Source organism: Lontra canadensis, unplaced genomic scaffold (genome assembly GCF_010015895.1).
Source record: "Lontra canadensis isolate GAN:19392208 unplaced genomic scaffold, GSC_riverotter_1.0 scaffold123, whole genome shotgun sequence".
Taxonomy (NCBI): domain Eukaryota; kingdom Metazoa; phylum Chordata; class Mammalia; order Carnivora; family Mustelidae; genus Lontra; species Lontra canadensis.
Genome location: NW_022631117.1, coordinates 4,633,578 through 4,659,252, shown reverse-complemented (window position 1 = coordinate 4,659,252; position 25,675 = coordinate 4,633,578). Strand labels below are relative to the sequence as shown.

Here is a 25,675-nt window from a genome sequence, read left to right as displayed (position 1 = left end):
GTGTAGTTTGTCCTGAGTTTGACTTAAAAACCATATAACTCTAGCTGAAAAGTCCACAATTACTTTCTACAATATAGTTACTCTCCCATTCGCCTGTTGTTTCCTTTCCTCCTGTGACAGCAGGGACTGAAGGAAGTAAAGTCACACCACCAAGGCCCAAAGAATGACTCCAGGTCAGCGGCTCTGGCTATCCCATTTACAGCAAAGCCTGAAAATTTAATAAAGCAATAGAAAGACTTGTGAATGAGAGCACTGTATTTTTCTTCTGTCCCCTGTCTTGTTGTTCTCTCAGTTTCTTTAACTGACCAGAAGACAGATGTACCAAGGACAAAATGTTAATTTAGAAGTAATTACAACCTTGTTCAACCTCACCCTTTCTTCCATCTCAGTTCCTAGGCCATTGTTGGGCAGATTGAAGTAATGGTTGAAGGGGTGGGAAAATTGAGAGACTCTCAGTTAAGATTGCTTAATTTACATAGACAAGGACAGGGAATTGTTTGCAGAGAGAGAGAGAGAGAGAGAGAGGGAGAAAGAGAGGGGGATGGAGGGGAGGGTGATGTTTATGGTAATTTCTTTTGTTTTTCCAAACAGACTTGGTTATTTGTCATGTAACCCAGGTTAAGTTATGAATACAATCTCTCTCTGGACTTTTTCTCAACGGATTGTATTTCTTGATATTTTCCAATATATTTTAGTTACTGGACTTAAATATGAGGGCTTTAAGCTGGGAGGGAACCCCAAGGAGCTTAGCTTTCTGTGGGTTATACCGAACTAAAATCTAATTTGTGTTGGATTTGTTTTAATAAATACTGGCATTGTGGTGACGACAAACGGGGGTCTTTCATTGTAGAGATGCATACTGAAGTATTTATGGATGAAATGATATGTCTGGAATTTGCTTTAAAATAATCTGGGGTGGGGCGCCTGGGTGGCTCAGTGGGTTAAGCCTCTGCCTTTGGCTCAGGTCATGATCCCAGGGTTCTGGGATTGAGCCCCACATCGGGCTTTCTGCTGAGCGGGGAGAATGCTTCCTCCTCTCTCTCTCTGCCTGCCTCTCTGCCTACTTGTGATCTCTGTCTGTTAAATAAGTAAATAAAATCTTTAAAATAAAATAAAATAATCTGGGGTTGCAGGAAGGTGGGTGAGAGTGTCGGTAAAATAAGATTAGCTCTTCATTGACACTTGTTGAAGCTAGGTGATTCATGAGGTATATGGGGATTCATTATACTAGTCTTTCTACTTTTGTGCATGTTTGAAAATTTCCATAATAAAAAGTGAAGAAAAAAGTGGGCGAGTTAATATCTATTGTTCCTCTTCTCTAAAAAAAAAAATCTAAATGAAATTGCTCCTTATTATACATGGTCCATAGTTGCTTTTTTTTTTCTGTGATTGCTGGTTCTTGACAGAAAAATATCACTACCACCCTTGATTAGGAAAACACAGACTGAGTGTTTGCAGATATTTTCGTACAGGTGGGATCTACTTAACTCAATCCAATACTCAAAAGTCTTAACTTAATTAGAATCTAATTGCAAGATAATCTTCAGTGACAAAAAGGTTTCCCTGGTGTATTTTAAAAAGGATTTAATGAATAAAAACTTGACTTGTGTGCTATTTTCTGGGACTCTGCCTATTGTAGAAATTGAGGTCCAGCATTTTTTTTTTTACTGTAAATTTTGCTGCCTGTGTAGATATTTGCATTTGACTGCCTTAACTTTTTTTTTTTAAAAGATCTTATTTATTTATTTGACAGACAGAGATCACAAGTAGGCAGAGAGGTGGGAGGGGGAAGCAGGCTCCCTGCTAAGCAGAGAACCCAGTTCAGGGCTTGATCCTAGAACCCTGGGATCATGACCTGAGCCGAAGGCAGAGGCTTAACCCACTGAGCCACCCAGGCACCCCGACTGCCTTTACTTTTGAAAGGGAAGGAAGCAGACCAGCATGGTCCCAAAGGAAATAATGCGGGTTTTCTATTTCAATTTTCCTTCCCCAGAGAATGCAGATGATGTCGCAGAGCACGTTTTAAATTTAATAAATGAATCCCCCCCTCTGGCTGAAGAAGAAACAAAGATTATTGTTTCTAAAGTATCTGATATTTCACAATGTGATGAGATAAGTATGAATCTAACCCAGATTATATTACAAATAATCAATGCTGTTTTGGAAAAACAAAACAATTCAGCATCTGATCTGCATGAAGTGAGAAATGAGTAAGTACTAATGCTTTGATAAAATAAGTTATTTTGTAAAATCTATATTATTTGTTATTCATTTGCCTACAGCCATCAGATTGTCAAAGTCAGGTAGCTATGCGTGGAAAGCTGCATTAGTATGACGCAGTGGGGTCATCCCATATGAGTCCCCATTGTGGAGGGATGCTTTGCAAGATTCGAATTCAAAATTCGAATTAATTGTTGCAGAGTTTCAAGTAAATAGTTGCCCCAAACTGAACCTCCACTCTATTTTCCCAGCCCTGGTGCTCCCCCAAGTTCTATAAAATGCATCCACCTATTGCTGAAGCAAAAAGCTTGGGAATAATACTAGTTACCTCCCTCTACTTCACAGCTAGTCAGTAACCAAGTCTTGCAGGAGGCACTGGACATGAGGTTTTTAATCCCTGAAATACTCCTCAAACCCATCTACTTCCGTCCATCCCCAAACTCACTCCCACCCATGACCCAGCCTCATATCTCTCCACTGACCTTCTACAGTAACCTCCTAACTGGGCTCCCCCCACAAATCTTTCGCGCACATATCAGCTCATGTCATTCTCTTGCTTTAAAACCCCTCAGTGGCTTTCTGTTACACATGGAATAAAATCCAAATTTCTTGGCCTATGACTCCATGTAGCATCTGGCTTTACATACAACAATGTCATTTAATCTTGAGAACCACTTGTGAGAGGAGTGCTAGGCTTACCTCCGGGTTGCAGGTAAGTAAACAGAAGCTCAACCACGTTACCATATTTGCCCACACAGTTAGAAATTAGAGGAGCTAAGCTTTAAACCGCAGCCTGTCTGACTCCAAAGCCAGTGCTCTGATTTGATAGTCCCTTCCACAGTATAAAGACAGTGATTAAAACGGAAGGAAAAGTCTGACACTGAGGACATCTCACAAGGAGTATGGGTCTTATATTACAGCGATAGGAATGCTCTTCTCTCCCTGCGGTTCCTTGCAGAATTCTGAGGATAATCGAGCGTGTGGGTCACAAGATGGAGTTTTCTGGGAGGACAGCAAATCTGACGGTGGCCAGGCTGGCGTTGGCCATCCTGCGGGTGGATCACATGTTTGAAGGCATGGCGTTTGCCATTCGCTCCTATGAAGAAGGCGCAGACCCCGAGGTGAGTCTACCTCCAGGAACTAAGAACCCATCAGGCCAAGTCTTCATTCACTGACTCCTTGGGAGAGAGAGGGGATACTTTTTAAAGGTTTTAGTCTTCGGGGGACCTTATGAAAATACAAATATCCCAGAGAAGATTCATATAGAAACTTCAGAAGCCTAAGAGCTCGGTCAGAATGGTGTCCATGAGGTGTTCAGCAACACCATCTTTGGCCCCTGTGGCCCGAAATCATCTCACATGTTACTTCATTATTAGCTGCCATTTCTAGAGTGCTTATTATATGTTGGGGCACTGAGCTACTACCTGTGTGGATAAGGAAACAGAGTAGTTAAGTAACTTGCTCTAGGACACACAGCCTAATGGCAGAGTCAGGATTCGAAGTTATGTCTGTCTGGCTTTGAAGTCTGGGCCCTTTCCATCACACCACAATACCTCAGCCTTTGGCAGGCCACAGGCCACCAACCCCTGCAGAAAACAATTGGGAAGGGTACCATTTTTTAAAAAAATTTATAGTTTAAAAAAATTATAAAATTGACATATGGGGAAATGCACAAATTATAAGTATCTGTTTTCTGAATTCGAACAGTTGCATATGTCTGTGTAACTCAAACCCCTATCAAGACACAGAATATTACTGTCACCCCTAAAATCCCCCTCCTGCCCCTTCCCAGTCAATCCCCACAGCTACGACCTCCCCTAGCACCCACTGTTCTGGTATCCTGCCACCATAGTTTTGCCTGTTCTAGAACTTGATATAAGTGGAATCGTAAAATATGTACATTCTTCTGTTTCTGTAGTTTATTCTTTTTTATTGCTGAATAATATTCCATTGTATGGATATACCACAGATCGTGTATCTAGTCTGCTGTTCATGGACACTGGATTGTTTCCAGGTTTTGGCTATTATGAATGATAAAACTGATATGTCTCTGTGTAGACATATGTGTTCATATATCATGAATAAATACCCAGGAAAGGGATTGCTGTCTCATAAGATGTAAGTTTAAGTTTGTAAGAACCTATCATGCTGTTCTATAAAGTGGATCATGAAGTGATTTTTCATTTTTTAAAAAAATTGAAGTGTAGGGCCCCTGGGTAGCTCAGTCAGTCTACCTACTCAGAAGCGTCTACCTTCAGCTCAGGTCATGATCTCAGGGTCCTGGGACTGAATCCCACATCAGGCTCCTTACTCAGCAGGGATCCTGCTTTTCCCTCTCCCTCTGCCACTCCCACTGCTTGTGCTCTCTTGCTCTCTGACAAATAATAAATGAAATCTTTAAAAAAATAAATTAAATACAAATATAGTTGACACATAGTGCTACATTAGTTTTATTTTTCATTTTTAAAAAATATTTTATTTATTTACTTGACAGAGAGAGACACAGCAAGAGAGGGAACACAAGCAGGGGGAGTGGGAGAGGGAGAAGCAGGCTTCCCACTGAGCAGAGAGCCCAATGCGGGGCTCGATCCCAGGACCCTGGGATCATGACCTGAGCTGAAGGCAGACGTTTAACCAACTGAGCCCCCCAGGCACCCCAGTTGATTCCTACAGTCTTGAAGTCAGGTAGTGGGAGTCCTTCAACTTTGTTCTTTTTCAAGATAGCTTTGGTTATTCTAGGCCTTTCCCGTGTCCATAGGAATTTTCAAACATCATTATCAATTTGTACAAAAAGAAATGTGTTGAGAGTGATTGGGATTGAGTTGAAGCTATTGATTAATTTTGGGAGACTGATTTCTCAGTAATATTAAGTCTTCTTATCCAGGAACATATACTCAGGTTGATTTTAATGTCCCTTAGCAATGTTTTTTACCTTATTTATTTATTTATTTATTTATTATTTGAAGTTTTTATTTTCATTCCAGTTAGTTAACATACGGTGTTATATTAGTTTCAGGTATACAATGTAGTGATTCAACACTTCCATACATCAACCTCTGCTCATCACAAGCGTACTTACTCCTAGATGATAGACAGAGATAAACCTAGACCATCAACTTTATTTTTATATACTTCCAGCAAATAACTGAAAAATTATATTTAAAAAATTCCATTTGCAACAGCATCAGAAAACATAAAATATTTAGGAATAAATTTATTTATTTACACCCAGTGTGGAGCCCAATGTGAGGCTTGAATTCATCATGGTGAGATCGAGACCTCAGCTGAGATCAAGAGTTGGACACTCAACTGACAGAGCCACGCAGGCGTCCCTTTGTTTTGTAGTTTTAAGCAGAGTAGTAACAGTATGGGGACCCCTGGGTGGCTCAGTGGGTTAAAGCCTCTGCCTTCAGCTCAGGTCATGATCTCAGGGTCCTGGGATTGAGCCCTGCAAAGGGCTCTCTGCTCAGCAGGGAGCCTGCTTCCCCACCCCCACCTGCCTTTCTGCCTACTTGTGATCCCTCTCTGTCAGATAAATAAATAAATAAATATTTTTAAAAAAGAATAGTATCAGCATGTTTTAAAGTTTTAAGTGGAGCAGTATCACATGTCTTTTGTTAAATAAAAAAATAAAGTTGATAGTCTATGTCTAGATCTATGTCTATGTCTGTCTGTCTATCTGTGTATCATCATCTAATTTTGAATCCTATGAATTCGCTAATCTCACCCGTTAGTTGTAATGTCATCTGGCAATAGAGACAGTTTAATGTCTTTCTTATTGATTTTTATTCATTTCTGCTATTAGTGCCTTCAATAAAATGCTGAATTGAAGTAGTTAAATTGACATCTTTGTCTTCTTCTTGATATCAGAAAAAAGTATTTACTATTTTACCATTACTGTGATGTTAGCCATGTTTTTTTTAATTGTTGTTTTGTTTTTAGATCCCCCTTATTTGATTGTGGATACTACCTTCTCTTTCTAGTTTGCTGAGAGATTTTATTGTGATTGGTTGCCGAATTTTGTGAAAAAAAAAAAAAAATTTTTTTTTTCCCTGTATCTCTTGAAGCAATCGTTTGGCTTCTCTCCTTTATCCTTCTAATCCGGTGAATTACACTGATTTTAGGATGTTAAACCAATCTTGCATTTCTGGAAGAAAACTTACTGGTAATGATGGATTATCACGTTTATATACTGCTATTTTCAACTTGCTTGTATTTTAAGTATTTTTACAGTAATGCTCATGAAGGATGTTGATCTAGAATTTTTTTCTAATTTTTTTTTATCAGGCTTTAGATTAGGGTCATGCCAACTTCATAAAAGTGAGTTGGGAAATGGTCCCTGTTCTACTTTTGGAAAAAGTTTCTGTAACTTTGGTGTTATTTCTTCATCAAAGGCCTGATAGTTTCACTAGGAAACTCTCTGGGTCTAGAATTTCTCTGTGGAAAGTATTTTGATAGCAAACCCAATTAATTTAATGGATAGAGAGTCATTCAGTGTTCTGATTCATCTTGTGTCTGTTTTGATTATTTATATATTTTTGAGAATTTATTTCATCTAACTTATCAAGCTGTTGACAACAGCTGTTCATAGTATTTCCTAATGATTTCTTAATGTCTGTATGATTTACAGGGGTGGTCAGCAAACTTTTTCTGTAAAAGGTAATAAATATTTCAGGCTTTGTAAGTCACAGGTAGTTTCTGTCTGATGAACATTTTTATTGTTTCTCTTTTTCTTCCTTCTTCTCTTTCTCTCTTCCTCCCTCCTTTCCTTCCTTCCATCGTCACATTCTTTTTTTTTTAAGATTTTATTTATTTATTTGACAGACGGAGATCACAAGTAGACAGAGAGGCAGGCAGAGAGAGAGGGGGGAAGCAGACTCCCCGCTGAGCAGAGAGCCCAATGCGGGGCTCGATCCCAGGACTCTGGGATCATGACCTGAGCTGAAGGCAGAGGCTTAACCCACTGAGCCACCCAGGCATCCCCAGTTGTCACATTCTTTATTTTTTTAAAAGATTTATTTATTTGACAGAGGAAGAGATCACAAGTCGACAGAGAGGCAGGCAGAGAGTAGGGGGAAGCAGGCTCCCTGAGAACCCAATGTGGTGCTTGATGCTGGGCTCGATCCCGGGACTCTGAGATTATGACCTGAGCTGAAGCTAGAGGCTTAACCCCCTGAGCCACCCAAGTGCCCCTGTCACATTCTTTTTTTTTTTTTTTTAAGATTTTATTTATCTATCTGACAGAGAGACAGAGATCACAAGAAGGCAGAGAGGCAGGCAGAGAGAGAGAGAGGGAAAAGCAGGCTCCCTGCTGAGCAGAGAGCCTGATGTGGGGCTCGATCCCAGGACCCTGAGATCATGACCTGAGCTGAAGGCAGAGGCTTAACCTGCTGAGCCACCCAGGTGCCCCGCCCCTGTCACATTCTTAAAAAAAAAAAAAGAAAAAAAAGAAATATTAAAGCTATTCTTAGCTTGAGGCATATGAAATCAAGCCTTGGGTAGAGTTTGTTCTGCTGACTAATTTATCAATCTCTCTTTAATTCTTGATAATTTTTTTTAGATTTTATTTATTTGTCAGAGAGAGAGAGAATGAGAGCATGCAAGCAGGGGGACCAGCAGGCAGAGGGAGAAGCAGGCTCCCCGCAGAGCAGGGAACCCAGTGCGAGACTCAATCCTAGGACCCTGGGATCATGACCTGAGTCAAAGGCAGACACTTAACCGTCTGAGCCACCCAGGCGTCCCAAATTCTTGATAATGTTAACTTCTTCTTCTTTTTATTCCCTCTCAATCAGTGTAACTAGAGATTTTTCAATTTTGTGGATCCTTTTTAAGAACCAACTTCATTAATTTTCTTTATCACTTGTTTTCTATTTTGTTACCATCTGCTTTAGCTTTATTATTTCCCTCTGTGTATTTACTTTGTGTTTATTTTGCTCTTCTTTATCTAGTTTCTTTTCTTAAGATTTTGTTTATTTATTTGACACAGAGAGGGAGAGAGTGCAAGCAGGGGGAGGGGCAGAGGGAAAGGGAGAAGCAGACTCCCTGCAGAGCAGGGAGCCTGATGTGGGGCTCCATCCTAGGACCCACAGATTATGACCTGAGCTGAATGAAGGCAGACGCTCAACCATCAGAGCCACCCAGGCACCCCCTTTATCTAGTTTCTTAAGGTGGATCCATGGGCCATTGATTTTAGATGTTTCTTCTTTTCCAATATAATCATAAAAAGCTATAAATATCTTGCAAAGCAATTTCAGCTGTGATCTGCAAATTTTGATGTTGTATTTTCATTTCTCTTTCTTTCTTTCTTTCTTTCTTTCAGAAAGAGAGAGGGAACATGAGCAAGGGGAGGGGCAGAGAGAGAGGGAGAGAGAGAATCCCTCAAGCGGGCTCTGAGTGGAGCCCAACTCAGGCTTGATCCCACCACCCAAGATCATGACCTGAGCCAAAACCAAGAATTGGTCCATCAACCAACTGAGCCACCCAGCACCCTGATATGCTGTATTTTCATGAGCAGTCAGTTCAGAATATTTCCTACTTTCTCCTTTGATCTGTGGATTATTCAGAACTATGTTCTTTCAGTCCCAAACATTTGAGGAACATCCAAGACTTACCGTTGTTGATTTCTTGTTTATTTCACATGGATCACAGAATGTACTCAGAATAATTTCAATCCATTTAAATCTGTTGAGACTTGTTTTATGACCCAGTGTGTGATCTATTTTGATGTTTTATACACTTGAAACACTTGGTGTATTCTACCGTTATTGGATATGTTGTCCTACAAATATCGATTAGATCTCAAAGGGGTTGATAATGTTACTCAGATCATCTAAGTCTTCACTGATTTTTTTTCTTAGTTGTTTCCTAGTTTAGAGAGGTGTTAAAATCTCTGACGTTGATTGTGAAATTGTCTATTTCTCCCTTTAGTTGTATCAAATTTTGCTTTATTTTGGGACTCTGCTATAAGGTGACTATACATGTATGTTGTTATGTCTTCCTCATAATAACTCTAATACTAACTTATTTATCATTATGAAATAGTTCTCTTTATTTCTGGTAATATTCTTTGTCTTGAAGTCCATTTTATCTGATATATATATATTTTTTTGCACCCACTTACTTTCTATTTCTTCATATTTAAAGTACACTTCTTGTAGATAGCATACAGTTTGTGTTTCACTTTTTTATCCATCCTGCAAATAACTGCCTTTGAATTAGCATGTATAATTCTTTTAACATTTAATGTATTTTTTTGATCTGGTTGGATTTAGGAGTACCGTTTTATTTTATTTTCTACCTGTCGCTTCTGGTTTTTGTTCCTCTTTTCCTGATGCCTTTTCATTTATTTTAATATTTATTACAATTGAACTTTAATTTTTTACTAACTCCTTAGCTACACTATTTGCATTGTTTTCTTGATGGTTGCTCTAGAGATTATAATATGCATCCTTTTATTTTTGTAGTCTGCTTCAAGGCAACATTGTACCAATTCATGTAAAACACACAAACTTTGACCATACACATCCATTTACACCCTCTGGATTTTATGTTATAGTTGTCATATATATTACATCTAAGATCAGAACCCCCACAAGACAATGTTATCATCATTGTTTTAAGAGTCTTGTGAAATTGAAAGAAAAAATAGTCTCCTATATTTATGTAGATATTTATAATTTTCAATATTCTTCCTTCTTCCCTAAATGTCAGAGTTCCATCTAGTAATATTTCCCTTCAACTTGAAGAAATTTACTTAGAATTTCTCATAGTACAGGTCTGATGGTGATGAATTTTCTTAATTTTCATTTATCTGAGAATGTCTTTATTTTGCCTTTATTCTCCTTTTTATAATATTTATATTTATTTTAAAGAACACAAGCAGGGGAAGGGGCAGAGGGGGAGGGAGATACAGATTCCCCTCTGAGTGTGGAGGCCAACGTGATGTGGGGCTGGATCCCACGACTCTGAGATCATGACCTGAGCCGAAATCAAGAGCCAGATGCTTAACTGACTGAGCCACCCAGGTGCCCCCTCTCTGATTGTTCTCAGTGTTTTCTTTGTTTCTTTGCAGTTTAGCATTATGTGTGTAGGTGTATTTTCTCTGCATTTCTCCTGCTTGAGGTTTGCTGAGATTTCTGAACCTGTAAATTTATGTCTTTTATCAAATTTGGGGAATTTTCCATCTTTATTTCTTTTTTTTTTAAGATTTTATTTATTTATTTGACAGAGATCACAAGTAGGCAGAGAGGCAGGCAGAGAGAGGAAGGGAAGCAGGCTCACCACTGAGCAGAGAGCCTGATGTGGGGCTCCATCCCAGGACCCAGGGATCATGACCTGAGCCGAAGGCAGAGGCTTTAACCCACTGAGCCACCCAGGCGCCCCTCCATCTTTATTTCTTTAAATATTGCTTCTTCACCATTCTTTCTCTCCTCTCCTTTTGGGACCCCAGTTACATGTATGTAAGATTTTTGGATGTTGCCCCCACAAGTCCCTGGAGCTATGTTCATGTTTTTAATCATTTTACAATTTTTTTAAGATTTTATTTATTTATTTGACAGAGATCATAAGTAGGCAATAGAAGCAGACAGAGAGAGAGGAAGAAGCAGGCTCCCTGCTGAGCAGAGAGCCCAATGCGAGGCTTGATCCCAGGACCCTGGGATCATGACCTGAGCTGAAGGCAGAGGCTTTAACCCACTGAGCCACCCAGGTGCCCTTTACTATTTATTTTTCTGAGACTGTAATTTCTACTGATTTCTCTCCAAGTTCACTGACATCTGTTATCTTCATGTTACTCTTGGACCCATCCAAAGCAATTTAAACATTTTTGATACTGTATTTTTTGTTCTAGAATTTCCATTTTTGTCCTTTTTCTGCTTGCTTTTCCGCTGGTATTTCTTCTTTTTGTTTTAATTGCAAGCATATTTTCTTTTAAATACCTGAGCATAATTACACCAGCTGCTTTAAAATCCTTGTTTGTTGACTCCAACATTGTGGTCGTCTGCAGGTTGATCTCCACTGATTGCCTTTTCACTTCAAAATGAGTCACATTCATTTTTCCTTCACACGTGGGGTAAGTTTGAATTATGTCCTGGATATTGTGAATGTTATATTGTGGAAATTCCAGATTCTGCTATATTCTTTGGAAGACTATTGACTTTTGTTATACCAGGCAAATGACTCTGTTGGAGCTGAACAGCAGATTCCATCTCTTGGATGGCAGCCTAAATCTCAGTAAAGTTTCTTTATCCTTAGTTGGAGTCTGTCTTGTACATTAATGCTTCGGAGGCCAGGCAGAGTCTATACTCAGAATTATGTCTCCTCCTGGTGGGGTGCCTGGGTAGCTCAGTAGGTTAAGTGTCTAACTTCAGCTCAGGTCATGATGCCTGGGTCCTGGGATCCAGCCCAGCACGGGCTCCCTGCCGTGTCTGCTTGTCTGCATCTCCCTCTGCCCCCTCACACTGTGCTAGGTTCACCTGGGTACTCTCTCTTAAACAAATAAATCTTAAAAAAAAAAAGAGAGAGTTTTGGCTCCTCCTGTCTAGCTTCCTCTTTCCCATAATTCCCTGCTCCTCCCCTGACCCCGCAGAGTTTCCAGTGACAGGTTGTGATTACCCTGACCTTTGTTTTATGGTTCTTCATGTCACTAAGACTGCAGGTTTTCTATCAGAATTTTGAGTGTTCTTCACAACATTAGTTTCACCTTGCCATCAGGTTAAAAGCTGTAAAAATAGGTAACTCTTGTTGTAATGTTGCCTTTTTCCAAATCTCTGCTCTGGTCCGGAATCGGCCTGCTTTTGTTCATTTCCCAGTGCTTTCGAGTTGTGGTTGTTCCGTATTGTTGTCGCGCACAGGAGGGTCAAGTCCATTCAGAGCCACTCAGTCTTGCCAGAGGCAGACGTTGACTTCCCATTGTATTTTGGTTACATATGGGGTTTTCTGTTATAGACTTTGGGGGAGAAGCAAGTCAACCAACCCCAATCACATTCTTGGTACCAAACTGCTTTCATATTGAAGCTAAATCAGAACTTCTCCGGGCTGCCTGGGGGGCTGAATGGGTTAAGTGTCTGCCTTTGGCTCAGGTCATGATCCCACGGTCCTGGGATTGAGCCCAGCATCAGGCTCCCTGCTCAGCCAGAAGCCTGCTTCTCCCTCTCCCTCTCCCTCTCTCCCTGCTTGAGTTCCCTCTCTCACTGTGTCTTTCTCTGTTGGATAAATAACTAAAATCTTAAAGACAATCAGAACCTCTCCACAGTCCTTCATTGCCTCAGTGGAGTTTATTTGTGCTGGCAGAAGAGTCATATTGCTTTAGGGTTCGCAAATAATTTTTTAAAATATTGTAAACTCTTATCTCCCCCACTTCCACAGCTGGCTAGGTAATAGTTCCTTGATAGACCACACGGAAAATGGGGGAAATGGAGGTCCAAATTACACATGTCTTTGTTCAACTATATCCCAGCTGTGTGACCCTAGGCAAGTCTCTTAACCTCTCTGAGCCACCATTTCCTGATATCATACAACATACATTTCAGAGCTAATACATGAGTGAACACATGTAAAGGTGACCATATACCCTGTCTTGCCTGGTAGAGTCCAGGTTTACAACTGTGGTCCCAGTTTAGTGGTAAAGCCCCCTTTCACTCTCAAAAATGTTCTAATACTTTTTAAAAAAATGTTCTAATACTTATAAAATACTATTACCAATCAAATCAGTGAATTTTCCTACTTTCGAGCCTCTAGCGGAATTCCTAAGGCCTTACTGCTTTACTTCCCTGTCTTTTCAACAAAAGTATTGCCCAATAAAATACGGGGCAATGCCTAATGTATCGGTAATGCCTATTGTATCGGTTTTTTTGTTTCATTTTTTTCCCTCTCAGAACTGTATGGGTGAAGGGGGTCTACTTTCAAAGACTGGCCTTTATTTCCGAGAATTAGGGCAAATCCCCTGATTTGTCATTCCCCTTTCCACCTCTATACATACCCAGATGCAAGTAGACCAGAGAGAAGTTTGGGAAGAAAAATGGGTGTGTGTGTGTGTGTGTGTGTGTGTGTGTGTGTGTACATAAAAGGTGTTGCATACAGGGTACCTGGGTGGCTCAGTCGTGAAGCATCTGCCTTCAGCTCAGGTCACGATGTCAGAGTCCTGGGATCGAGCCCCGCATTGGGCTCTCTGCTCAGTGGGAAGCCTGCTTCTCCCTCTCCCACTCCCCCTGCTTGTGTCCTCCCTCTCTTTCTGTCTCCCTCTCTGTCAAAAAAATAAATAAAATCTTTCAGAAAAAAAGGTGTTTCATAGCTTGTACAACTAGCTCCCACCCTTCAGCCCTACAGCATGATGCTCTGGGGGTTGAAGCTGGGGTTGGGGTGGGAGGAGGGGGTGGTTCCGGCTCATGGGGGATGATTCCAGTTTCCACTTCCCGCCTTGTCTTGGCAGATTTACCTGGGTGAGGTCCCTCTGGGAAGGATTTTGGCTTCCATATATTTGCCTAAATCACTGAGGGAGAAGATTCCTGTTAACAAATTACAGACCATCTTGTTTAATTTTTTTGGCCAAACTTCACTCTTTAAGGTAAGTTCTTGCCTCTGGAAACTGTCATGAGCTGACATACGGTGACTCATTGTAATTATGAGCTCTTGCTATTTTCATGATGTTCTGTTTATTTTAGAATATGCTCTCTGATTTATTCTGCAAGTCTCCTGGCACAACCCCGGCCCTCAACATGAATCAATGTCTTCTTTAATGATGTTCCCAGTTTTTTAAATTTCACAGCTTCTCGGCTCTGCAAGGGACCTTACAGATCTTGTGGTGACCAGACAGAGACCTCAGGATGGTTTTAAAATCAGAAAAGGACAGCAAGTCCTCCTGATGAGTGTTGTTCCAACTTGTTCATGCTTTCTTCCCGAATCTTCCTTGGTTCCTCTGAGCCTCCACGCCCATTGATTTGGGCCAACTCATTTGAAGCTGAGCGTTGGCCAGGAGGACACTTGACCTAGAGCATGTGTCACTCCTTCCCACCGCTTTCACAGAACCTTCTCTCAGGGCTCCAGTCCTTACCCATTTTTAAAACCAAGAGAGAGTATGATGTGGTGGTTATGGGCATGGATCTGGGACTGGCTGAATTTACAGCCAGCTGTGCCATAGTCTAGCTGTGGGGCCTTGGGTGGGTTACCCAACCTCCACGGGCCTTACGTAGAATAGGATAATAACAGTGCCTCACTGGGCTATTAAGAATTAAAGGAGTTAATGCACAGAAAGTGCTTAGAACATTGCCTAGCATGTCATTATCAGCAGGTAACTGTTTGCGTCACTATTATTATTTGCCTCTTTGGGGGCTGTGCCTAATAAAAGGTTCATTCATTCAGCCCACTCTGTCCCATGTAGCTGTTGGGAAGACGGCCGCCAGAGATCGCATGAAATGGTTGATGATCACTATTAATTGTTAATGTTCACACTTTATTATCTCATTTACTTAGGAGGAACCTTGACTCAAAGAGTGCTGTGGTCTGAATGTTTGTGTCCCCCAGAATTCATTCATTGACATCCTAACCCCCGAGATGATGGTATTAGGAGATGGAGCCTTTGGGAGGGGATGAGTTCATAAGGGTGGAGTCGTCATAATGGGATGAGTCCCCTTATTCAAGAGGCCCCAGAGAGCTTGCTTGACCCTTCCTCCATGTGAGGATACAGCAGGAAGCTGCCCTCTCTGAAATGGAAAGCAAGCCTTCACCAGAACCTGACCATGTAGGCACCCTGATCTTGGACTTCCAACTTCCAGAGCTGGGACAAAGATGTTTCTGTTATTCAGAAGCCGCTCAATCTGATATTTTGTTCTAACAGCTTGAACGGACCTAGACGAAGAGGCTAAGTTATTTTGCTCAAGGCCACACAGCTAGAAGTGGCATAACTGGTCATCAAACCCGCTGTCTGACTCCAAAGTTCAAGTTTTTAAGAGATCCATACATTAACACCCATGTGTATTTGCATTTTTTAGAGAGGCTATCCAAAGGAATGAATTCATAATGGTCAAATATACAGAGAGTTATTGCAGGGAGATTGCACCAGGCCAACTTAAATATACCACATACCAACTCAAATATAACACATTGTCTCCAGTTATATCTGTAGGATGTCCTGTTCTCCTGGAATTCTCTAGCGGCTCCCCTTTCTATGTATATTCTATGTGGGTTCAGCTCAAATCCCACCCAGAAAGTCCACCTGGAGTTCATGAGCCCCTGCCTTCCTCCACACCCACCGCTTGCATCCTTGTCTTCTGTATCCAACTAGTCTCTAGTCCAGTTTCCCTAAGTAGACTGGCAGATGTCGTAGGTCAGACATGTTTTATTTTCATGGCCCTGGCACAGGGCTAGGTATCCAACATGTTTTCAGTAGATATATATTAAGCCTTGTTTTTAATTGGAAAAAATTGGTTAGACTGGGGACAAGACAGTGAACAAAAACTTTAATAAAAAGGAAGAATGTGGTTCATAGCACTCTGATCCTTTTGGTAAACTTGAAATTTCTCTGTCTCATTTGATATACCATTATTTTTGTCTTAATTTCTCTCCTTGAGAGAGCTGTGCTTGTCGCATAGAAGAGAAGATAAACTTATTTTGCATAGATTTCACACCTAATAAGTAATTTTTATTCACTAACATCTTCCACGGAAGGGGATTAAAGATCTTTGACAAAATTAGCCTACGGACGTCATAGTGCCAGATAATGGATTAGAAGTAGCCTGCCGTCACATTCAGAACCGGAAGGGCCCTTGTAACTCTTAGTGGCCCGTCTCATTTTACCGATGACCATGTTGAGACTCAAAGAGGGGAGCGCCTGCTAGAGGTGACACAAGGTAGTCAGTCAGTCACACAGTTATTACTCAACCAGCAAATAGTGATCGAGATCCTACTAGGGGTCTTGTGTCGTGCTGGGGGCTGGAGATACAACAGCGAGCTACAGAGACATGGTGTGGGTCCTCATGGAACTTTTGGTGTGAGGGGGGAGAACAGATACCGACAGATTCTAACCTTGAAGGGGATGACCTTGAACCTGGGTCTGGTGCCACTGATCACTGGGGAGGGAGTGCTTATAAGAGATGCCTCCCTTTAACTACCTTTTCCCCAAGTCCCAAGTTAGCCTTGCTTTCACGTTGCTTCCTCTGATCTTTTTATCAAAATCTTAACAGCCACTGCAACATTTTACTTTTAATGCTTGATAAGGGGAAGCTGGCTGGTTCCGTCAGTGGACCGGGTGACCTTGGATCTTGGGGTTGTGAGTTCCAGCCCCACATTGGGTGTAGAGATGACGTAAAAATAAAATATTGAAAAAAAATTTGTTGAGAAGACAGCGCTCTTGGAAAACACATACCTCCTCCACCATGAGAGGAGGGTCTCTAAAAGGACAAAATGTTAGGCAAGTACAATATGGCACAGGGGCTCTGGGAGCATAGTGGAAAGATTGGGGAGATCAGGAAAGACCTAGAGAGGTGTGGGCCGGAACCCAAGGTTGAGTAGAAGGTAGGAGATAAAAGGGGCAGGGAGAAGTGTGGAGGAGGGCTTCCGGTAGAGGGAACAACTTCTCTAAAAGGTTCAGAAGTGGAACAGGTAAAACTTGAGCCTTGAGCCAAAGTGTGGAAGAGGGAGAAATGATGTAGCACCTTTTCCTGCGTGGCTGCCATTTTGTATGGAAGAGAAATAAAACCAGAGGACAGGTTAATTAAGTCCTGGGTTGTGGTGTGTTTCCCCTCTTTTGGCATTTCCACTCCAGAAAACTGTATCTCTTCCTAAGTTGGGAAGATTGTTTGATGTCCACTGGTCCACTTTTCTTCCTGTTATCAGTGTACCAGAGGGGAAGAGATTTTAAGGAGAACAAGAGGGCTTGGGCTAGCGCTTGGTCTTTGGATGGTCATCCGGGGCCCTGGGCACCATATTGTGCTGTAGATTCACCTTGGCCTCAGGCCACCGCACGGGAATTTCTCTGGGAAAAGAGCCTGGGACCACCAGGCTGGCTTTAGAGGAACAGAGCTGGTCAGGAAAGGGAAGGGAGTAGCTTCCTAGCGAAACCCCAGGCTGTGTTCACAGTTACCCAGTTCTCAGGGGCTTCAGGGCTCAGAAATAGGAGCGCCGGGCATCTTCTGAAAATGGGCCAGCAGGCTCTGCAAGGAACATCATCTGGGTTCACCTCATTTAGGCTTTCTTGGCAAGTCCTCAGAGGACTTTCTCCCCAGCCCTCCTGTCCTGTGCCTGCCTCACCTCTTGTCTCTTCACATGTGCCCCAAAAGAGGCAATCTCCCAGCTGCCTCGCCCCCTGGGGCCTTGGCCTGTGGCCCTTTGGCCTTGAGAATTAGCAAGTTGCCACATCCTAACAGCTACATTCTATGGGATCTCCTTTGAACCAATATTTATGAAGCGTCCTTGCGCCATCGTGCCCTAGCTGTGGGATCTTTGCCCAAGCCTTTGAGCCTCCCCAACCTTCTGTTTATCCAGAAAATGTGTATATTGTTTCAGTGCGGACTGAAGAGAGTGTATGTAGAAAGCACCTAACGATGTAACCGGCTCGCTCGGGCACAAGATGAAATGCTTGTTCTATGTCCGGCCATGAGGGGGGACACGAGGTCATGCGACATCTCTGCTCTGACCTCAGATCTCACAGTCCCCTAGGGAGGAGATGATGGCCCTCAGAAACTTATTTCAACCTGGATGTTTATCCTCCTGCTTCCAACTTCAGGGGGGAGGAACAAAAGGGTGGCTTATAACTAACCCATGACAAATTTATGTTTCTTGGGGGAGGGGCCCCTCTAAAAGTAAGTACAGGTGGTTAGGAGTTAGAGCTAAGATAAGTTGTGAAATGTCAGGGTTGGGAGTTATGGAAGTAGGGAATGGTTTCATGTCGCAGCTAGTGAGGTACTGAGTAGCAAGTATCAACAAAGTAGCAGCAAAGCCGATGCTTGCCAGCAAGACAAGAAGACAGGAGATGAGCTAAATGACATCTATAACTTTTTCTCACGGGCCGCCTAGCCGGCTCTGTCAGTAAAGCATGAAATTCTTGATATCGGGGTCATGAGTTCGAGCCTCAAGTGGGGTATAGAGTTTACTTTAAAAAGAAGTAAAATAATAAAAATAAATACAAATAAAATTTTTTCTTCAGCTTGTGATTTTATTTTCTGTATTTCTGTACCTCCTGCCATGCATTAGTAACTCTGAATTAATTGTTGACATGCTAGAAATTGGGGATTTATAAGCTGAACTCTTCGTTATGTCTCACCCACAGACCGGAAGCATCACTAAAGCACTAAGCACCTTCGTGGTGAGTGCCAGCGTTTCAGACACATCCCTTGAAAACTTGGCTGAGCCGGTGGTTATCACTTTGCAGCATGTTGAAGGAAACCAGGTAGTGTACCCTTTTTCATCTCAGGATAGGAAGGACTTTGAAACCCTCCTTGGGCTTTCTGTTAAAAATAATGGAGTAGTGGGGTGCTTGGTGGCTCAGTGGGTTAAGTCTCTGCCTTCAGCTCAGGTCATGATCCCAGGGTCCTGGGATCAAGTCCCATATCCGGGTCCAGGGAGCCTGCTTCTCCCTCTCAACAGTGAGCCTGCTTCTCCCTCTCTCTCTGCCTGCCGCTCCTCTTGCTTGTGTGTGCTCTCTCTCGCTCTGTGTGTGTCCAGTAAATAAAATCTTTAAAAACTGGGCTATTTAACAGATGTGGTTCTAAGACTTAAAGAAGATCATCCCATTTTAGGCAGTAGAGGTGTGTTGTAGTTGAGGCCTTCTAAACATAATGCCATGGCTTAAAAGGATAAGTAATGGTGGGCTTCTAGCACAGTGACAGATCGGCAGAGGACTGACTAGGGCAGGTGGATGTTTTGGTGGTCCCATTACACTATATCATATTGAATTCCATTTGTTTTTGAGTGAGGCAAACAATTTAAAATAATTGAACATTTTGATCCTTTTGAATTGCCACTAAGAGCATTAAAATATGTATTAATTATCACCAACGAATTAAAACCATAGTCATATGGCATAACATATGGAATATATTACTAAATGATCAAATTTAGCTGTAGTATAAGAATGAACTACTATTCCATTCTTTGATGTTAATGTATGTCCAGTGTGAAGTCTTAATAGCTTCCTTCATTCCCAATCGAAACGACCATATGGTACAGCATATTTTTCACAGGTCTTAATTCTAGGAGGGAAGGAGGAAGGGTGGGAAAAGGATGTAAGAAACACCAGATACCAAAGAAACATGTTAGATGGATAAGATCTCTCAATTCCAACACAGGCCCCAGCTCTCCAAGCACCCTCCAGCAAACAAATTCCAAAGTTCTGCAAAGAACACCTACCCCACATTGGACCTGCCCTGACCTTTCATAGCCTCCTCCTGGGCCTTCCACCAGGAGGGTGTGGCAAATTCCTCTGTTACCAGATATTTGTGTGTATGTGTGTACACACTGAGTTTTATTGTAACAAAGCAACTTGTACACTTTTAATATTTAAAACCAAGCATCATCTTGGGGCCCCTGGGTGGCTCAGTCTGTTAAGCATCTGACTTTAGCACAGGTCATGATCCTGGAATCCTGAGACTGAGCCCCATGTTGGGCTCCTCACTCAGTGGGGAGTCATCTTGGCCCTCTCCCTATGCGCCTCCCCCTGTCCGTGCTCTCTCTCAAATAAATAAATAAAATCTTAAATCAAACAAACAACAAACAAAACCCTGAGCATCATCTTTCCTTTGCAGTGAAACAAACAAACAGATGGAAGAATAAACAAGAGCAAAGATATAACAGAGAATGTCAATTCCAAGTAATATCCTACAGGTACTGCTAATTCTCCCATTCAGTGGCAGGGCACAAGTCACCATTAGGAGAGAATTTTATTTTAAAATTGCCATCTTGGGGGCACCTGGGTGGCTCAGTGGGTTACACCTCTGCCTTTGGCTCAGGTCATGATCTCAGGGTCGTGGAATCGAGCCCCACATCGGGCTCTCTGCTCAGCGGGGAGCCTGCTTCCCCCCTCTCTCTCTCTGCCTGCCTCTCTGCCTACTTGTGATCTCTGTCTGTCAAATAAACAAAATCTTTAAAAAAATAAAATTGCCATCTTAAACTTCAAGGATGTCCATTAAACATCACAACCGAAGATATCGGAGGAGAAGCCATATGGTCAGAATGCCCACTTAACTCACCCAAACATCTCAAACCCAACCTTTGGTGACCTTCTATAACCCCATTTTAAAATTTCATTTTTTTAAAGGTTTTAATTATTTTAGAGAGAGAGTGTTGGAGAGAGAGAGAGTATGAGCATAGCAGAGGGAGGGGCAGAGGGAGAAGCAGAGTCCCCACTGAACAGGGAGCCTGATGCGGGACTTGATCGCAGGATCCTGGCAGCAAGACCTAAGCCAAAGGCAGATGCTCAACCAACTGAGCTACCCAGGTGCCCCTGTACCTCATTTTTAAATTTTTTTCTTTTTTTTTAAACCAAGAGAAAGTAGACAGATGCAGGTTGCTCAATACTGTCCATACTCCATAGTCAAGTAGAGAAGCTGTAATCTCTGAGCCCAATATCCAGAGAAAGGAGGAAAACTGGAACTCGAGGCACTCCCACACGTGGGTCCCACACCCTTCAGTTTCCAGCAGAGCTAGGGGAGCAGAAAGGTTTCCTTTTTTTCCCACAGAGCATGGTGGTATTCATTCCAGAATATTTGTGTTGAGACAGGAAGGATAAAAATGAATTTGGAACAGAAAGGATAGAGATTCTTTCCCCACTGTATTCTGCCTGAGGCATTTCCCCCCAAAATAAGTTGAGAACCATGGTATAGATGGAGAGAAGAGATACTTGAAAAAACAGGACAAATGGGCACAAGATGGGGGTGTGTGGGCTGCAACTTGCTGCCAAGGACTGGAGAAAATTTTAAAAAGAAGGTTGGGATCCATGATTGTTCCATGACTCAGATTCTCCTTCCTCCTCCTATCCTACCTCCCCTAATCCTCCTCTTCATCTTCTTCACCTTCATCCTCCTCCCCTTCATCAATATCTTCCAATCCTCCTTCTTCATCATCACCTACTTCTTCTTCCCCTCCTTCATCATCCATATCGAGAACAAAGTAGTGCAGTCATGGATTTGGCCAAGCATTATCTTCAATGACCTCTGCTGGTTCATCTGCAACTGCATCGGAATCAGGAAACCAGGGGAAGAAGCTCTCTGGCTCGTCATGCAGTCTCTTCCTGCTGACTCCATTCTGTTTCAGACCTGTACGTTTCATCAAATCCTTTCTGGATTTCCATTTGATTTTAGTGGACTTGGAAGACGAAATCACCACTCTCGGTCAGATGAAATTCTTTGGAGAGAACTTTATTTTTGAAGGAAGGGTTTTCATCAAAGTAAAAATCTGTTCTGAAACCTACCTGATTTCATATCTTCAAATTCTGTCACCTCGGCTCAGGATCTCTTCATCCGCCTCCCCGAGCAGTGCAGACACCTGTGGATGGTTGACTCTTGGCCATCAGTTCCGACCTTTTCTGAAAAATGTGGTTGGAGTTTGTTATATTTCTGTTCTAGTTTCAAGATCTCCATGCTGGGGTGTTCATAAGTCTGTTTATTTCATTTTGTACTTCATCAGTATGTGTAGTTGCTTCCTGCTGCTCTTTTTCTCCCTTTAGCAAGTGCTCAGAGGTCAACAGCTCCTCTGGCCTAGGGGCAGGAGGTGGACTCTCTTTCTTCATCTGAGGCAGGAGCGAAGACTGCCATTTTGGGGCCATGTTGTGAGGAAGATCCATGGAACAAAGGCAGACGCACATCTGGAAGATGTTCTGATTACTCTTAAGTTACAAAATATTGTATTTGCTTATTTGTTTATGTATTAATTTACTTTAAAGATTTTATTTATTTGAGGGAGAGAGAGAGCACACATAAGCACAGGGAGGGGCAGACGAAGAGGGAGAGAAGTAGACTCTCAGCTGAGCACAGAGCCTGACGTGGGGCTCGATCCCAATATCCTGAGATCATGACCTCTGCCAAAACCAAGAATCAGACGCTTGACCAACTGAGCCACCCAGAAGCCCATACCAAACATTTTAAAGGACACATACTAGACCACCATGCAGTAGCATGCTGTTTTCTCACTTATAAACCCCAAGTCACTTAGGGTTAGTCTTAACGCCAACTCGCAAATGGTCCAAGTATGTGTGTGTCTGTCTGTCTGTCTACTATTTGTAAAAACATTGAGAAGAAAATGCTTCTGTGTACTCATCATTGTGTGGTAACTATCACAAGAAAAGTTGTTTATCTCTGATTTTTCTTTTTTCTAGAATTATGATCGAGTTCACTGTGCCTTTTGGGACTTTGGGAGTAACAGTAAGTATTTTTCTGAGCAAGCTTTGTCTTCAGCCCTCAATGAGACTTTGCCCCTGACCATTTTCCTAGTTGGCAGTTGGATGACAGGGAGCCGTACTTTCTTACCAGACCCTACAGAGAACTCTGACTGACCAAGATATGAATATGAGGTTTATATCTAGTTAGGGCATGGAGGGTTAAAAAAAAAAAAAGCCTTTCTTTTTGATAAGAGACTTATTTGGGGGATCAGAAAAGTCATACAACTTGAGAATAAGGGAATTTGGAAGACCGGGTGCAGGGTAGCCTTGAGCTGTTTGAAGCAAGTTGAGAAATAAACACCTGGCTCTCCATCTGTGTTTTCCTGTGGAGATTTGCAACATCTACTATCTTCTTCCCTTTTTCCCTCATCTCCTCTAGACTGACTGTGTGACCTTGAGGAGTCCATTTACTCTCTACGGGCCCCGATCTTTTTATCTTTTCACCAAGGGGGTAAGACTTGCTGGGTGGACTTGAAGGGCCCTTCCTGTTTGGCTAGGTATGATTCTTTGGGGACAGTAAGAGAAGGGGTTGGGGATGGGGATCACAGAATGGGTTCATCTTCAGTCTGACTGCTCCACTGGAATCTCCAGAGATATGGTCAAATGTCAAAGTATTCCCATCCAGAATCCATTTTCCCTGGAATGCCAGGGGCTATGTGCCCCTCAGCCTGGGAACTTTTCCCTTTTCAGTATCCTTGAAATTCTGGGAGAAAAAGGAAATTCTCTTCCTGTTGGACTCCCTAGGATGTAGGACTACTATTCCTTCCCTATAACAGAGATGGCACATCCTTTCCTGGTCCTCTCCAAGTCTCCCAGGGTAAGATTCCTGTTGAATGGTAAACCTTGTCACTGACAGCCTCAATAAATTGAGCCAGTGGCCAGATTCCTCCCAGGTCACCCTTTGTCCCCACCCTCTATCCATGGATCCAGAACCTCTGGAATCTATGGGGTTATCTTGGATGGACAAATTTTGATCACATTTAGCTGCCCACTTTATGATAACCTCTCTGGTCTAGTGCCGCCCTGGAGGTTCTACTCCAGTCTGGTCTAGTATCTGAGGTCTACAGGTTACGTGGAATTGTGGAGGTTGGTTTTGGAGCCCTTAATAAACTCAGGAGTGAGAAACGAGGCAAGTGTCAAGTAAAGCAGAGGCTTTAGTTGGCCCTAAGGAGTGACAGACAGCCCATGATCTGGCTGGAACTGGTGGTTTCAGATGTTTCTTCCAACACCACCAAGCAGGCCCAGATGTCAGCCTAGATTCTGTAGCTCATGTCCTTCAAAAAGTTCTAGATCTACCTGCTCCCTATTTGTGCTACTTAAGAAAACAGTCCTTACTCTGTCACTCCAGCATGGTGGCAGGACTGTGGTTTATGATTAAAGTCTGTCCTGATCTGTAGAAGGAATCTGTAGGAGTTCTTGTGTGGGGACAGGAAGTGAGAGCCCAAGATGGAATGCCATGCACGAAGTCCCCCAAAAGTCCATTTTGCCTATTAGACTTCATTTGATTGCAATGTTCAACTATACCTCTATCTTGCTCTCTTAACAAAAAATACTAATTAGAACACATGCTCCGAAGGCGCGTATAATGAAAAGTTAAACATATCTGAGAAAAACAAAATTGCTTTGAAATTCCCTTCTGTCTCCTGCAGATGGGCAAGGTGGATGGAATTCGTCAGGCTGTAAAGTAAAGGAAACGAACGTAAATCACACAATCTGTCAGTGTGACCACCTCACCCATTTTGGAGTCTTAATGGTGAGTTGTCTGTTAATTACTCCTTGATAGAGTTTGGACAACTTTTATTAGATTGCAGACCAGAAATACATGTGTGAACTGTGATGGAAAAGTGGTGTATGAGTTGGAAAAAATAAAAATTTCACCCAAAGTAGAGCAGATTGAAATAAATATTTCTCTCCTTATCAAAGTAATGCCTGCTCTTCAAAAGTCAAACATTACACAAAAGGTCCTTATAATCCCCTCCCAAGAAATCACTGCCTTTAACACCTTTATGTAAATTCTTTCACATTCTTTTCCTACGTGTGTATTAGTATATGTTTTTGTTTTATAGAAACAGGATCAAATTATTCACGTTGTTTACCACTTGCTTTGTATTAACAATGCAATGGGGCATTGTAGATGGCAAATATCTATCCATCTACTTCAATTTTCAAAATGCCTTTATAGAATTCTCTTGTGTGGATTTAACACGATGAATGTAGCCAATCCCCTATATGCAGGCATTTTAGTTGTTACTGTTTTTCTCCATTATGAACAATGCTGTAATACACATTTTTATTCATTTCTCTTCTAACCCTGGTGTAACTACTTCTGTGGGATAAATTAATGGAAGCAGAAATGCTGGGTCAAAGGGTATGGTCATTAAATTTTTAATTGTCAGATTGCAGTGTAGGAAAGATATAATTTGTTGTAAATTCTTGCAGTACTTACCAAACAAGACTTATCTCATCAATTCTCTTATTCAGGCTTAGAGCTTCAGAGTCATCATTAATTAACTCTTCCATCTCTTTAGTTCCCTATGGCCCTCCCCAACATGGGGACTTGCTGAGTTTTCCTTCAAAATAGTGCCTGGCTGGCTCAGACAGAAGAACGCCTGACTCTTGATCTCGGGGTCAGGAGTTCGAGCCCCACGTTGGGCAGAGTTTACTGATCGAAGAAAAGAAAGAAAATGACTCTTAAATGTGTTCCTTCTTCTCTGCCCCTCTCTGAGTACTTTCTTAGCTCTCCTGAGTTACTTTATTATATATACTGTATACTGTCATCGGAATGTGTTGTGCATGAGTTGTTTCTTGTGCACACTGTTGATATTCTGAGCCAAGTATTTTTCCTTGTGGGGGACTGTTCTGTGCATGGTCAGATGTTTAGCAACATCTCTGGCTTCTCTACCCACTAGATGCCCATAGCCCCTTTCCCAGCTGAGACAACCAAAAATGTCTAGACATTGCCGATATCCAGGGTGGAGGGGAGGGGCGATATCACTTCCAGTTAAGAACAACCAGGGTAGACCAGTGCTTCTTAGTCTTTTATGATTCATGAATCTCTATAACTATCCAAGGAAAGCTCTGGACCTTCTC

At 42.1% G+C, this 25,675-nt stretch overlaps 1 protein-coding gene and 1 pseudogene across 1 annotated transcript in view; one reads left to right on the top strand and one right to left on the bottom strand.

Annotated features, from left to right (window-relative positions):
* ADGRG4 (adhesion G protein-coupled receptor G4) overlaps positions 1–25,675 on the top strand; it is an 83,632-nt gene that overhangs the window by 38,953 nt on the left and 19,004 nt on the right. Inside the window, exons 11-16 of the mRNA XM_032841448.1 lie at positions 1,994–2,210; positions 3,179–3,341; positions 13,649–13,783; positions 18,482–18,601; positions 22,523–22,568; positions 24,235–24,338. Coding sequence (XP_032697339.1) covers positions 1,994–2,210; positions 3,179–3,341; positions 13,649–13,783; positions 18,482–18,601; positions 22,523–22,568; positions 24,235–24,338 — 785 coding nt within the window. The remainder of the gene's footprint in view (positions 1–1,993; positions 2,211–3,178; positions 3,342–13,648; positions 13,784–18,481; positions 18,602–22,522; positions 22,569–24,234; positions 24,339–25,675) is intronic.
* LOC116857382 lies at positions 21,196–21,973 on the bottom strand (annotated as a pseudogene).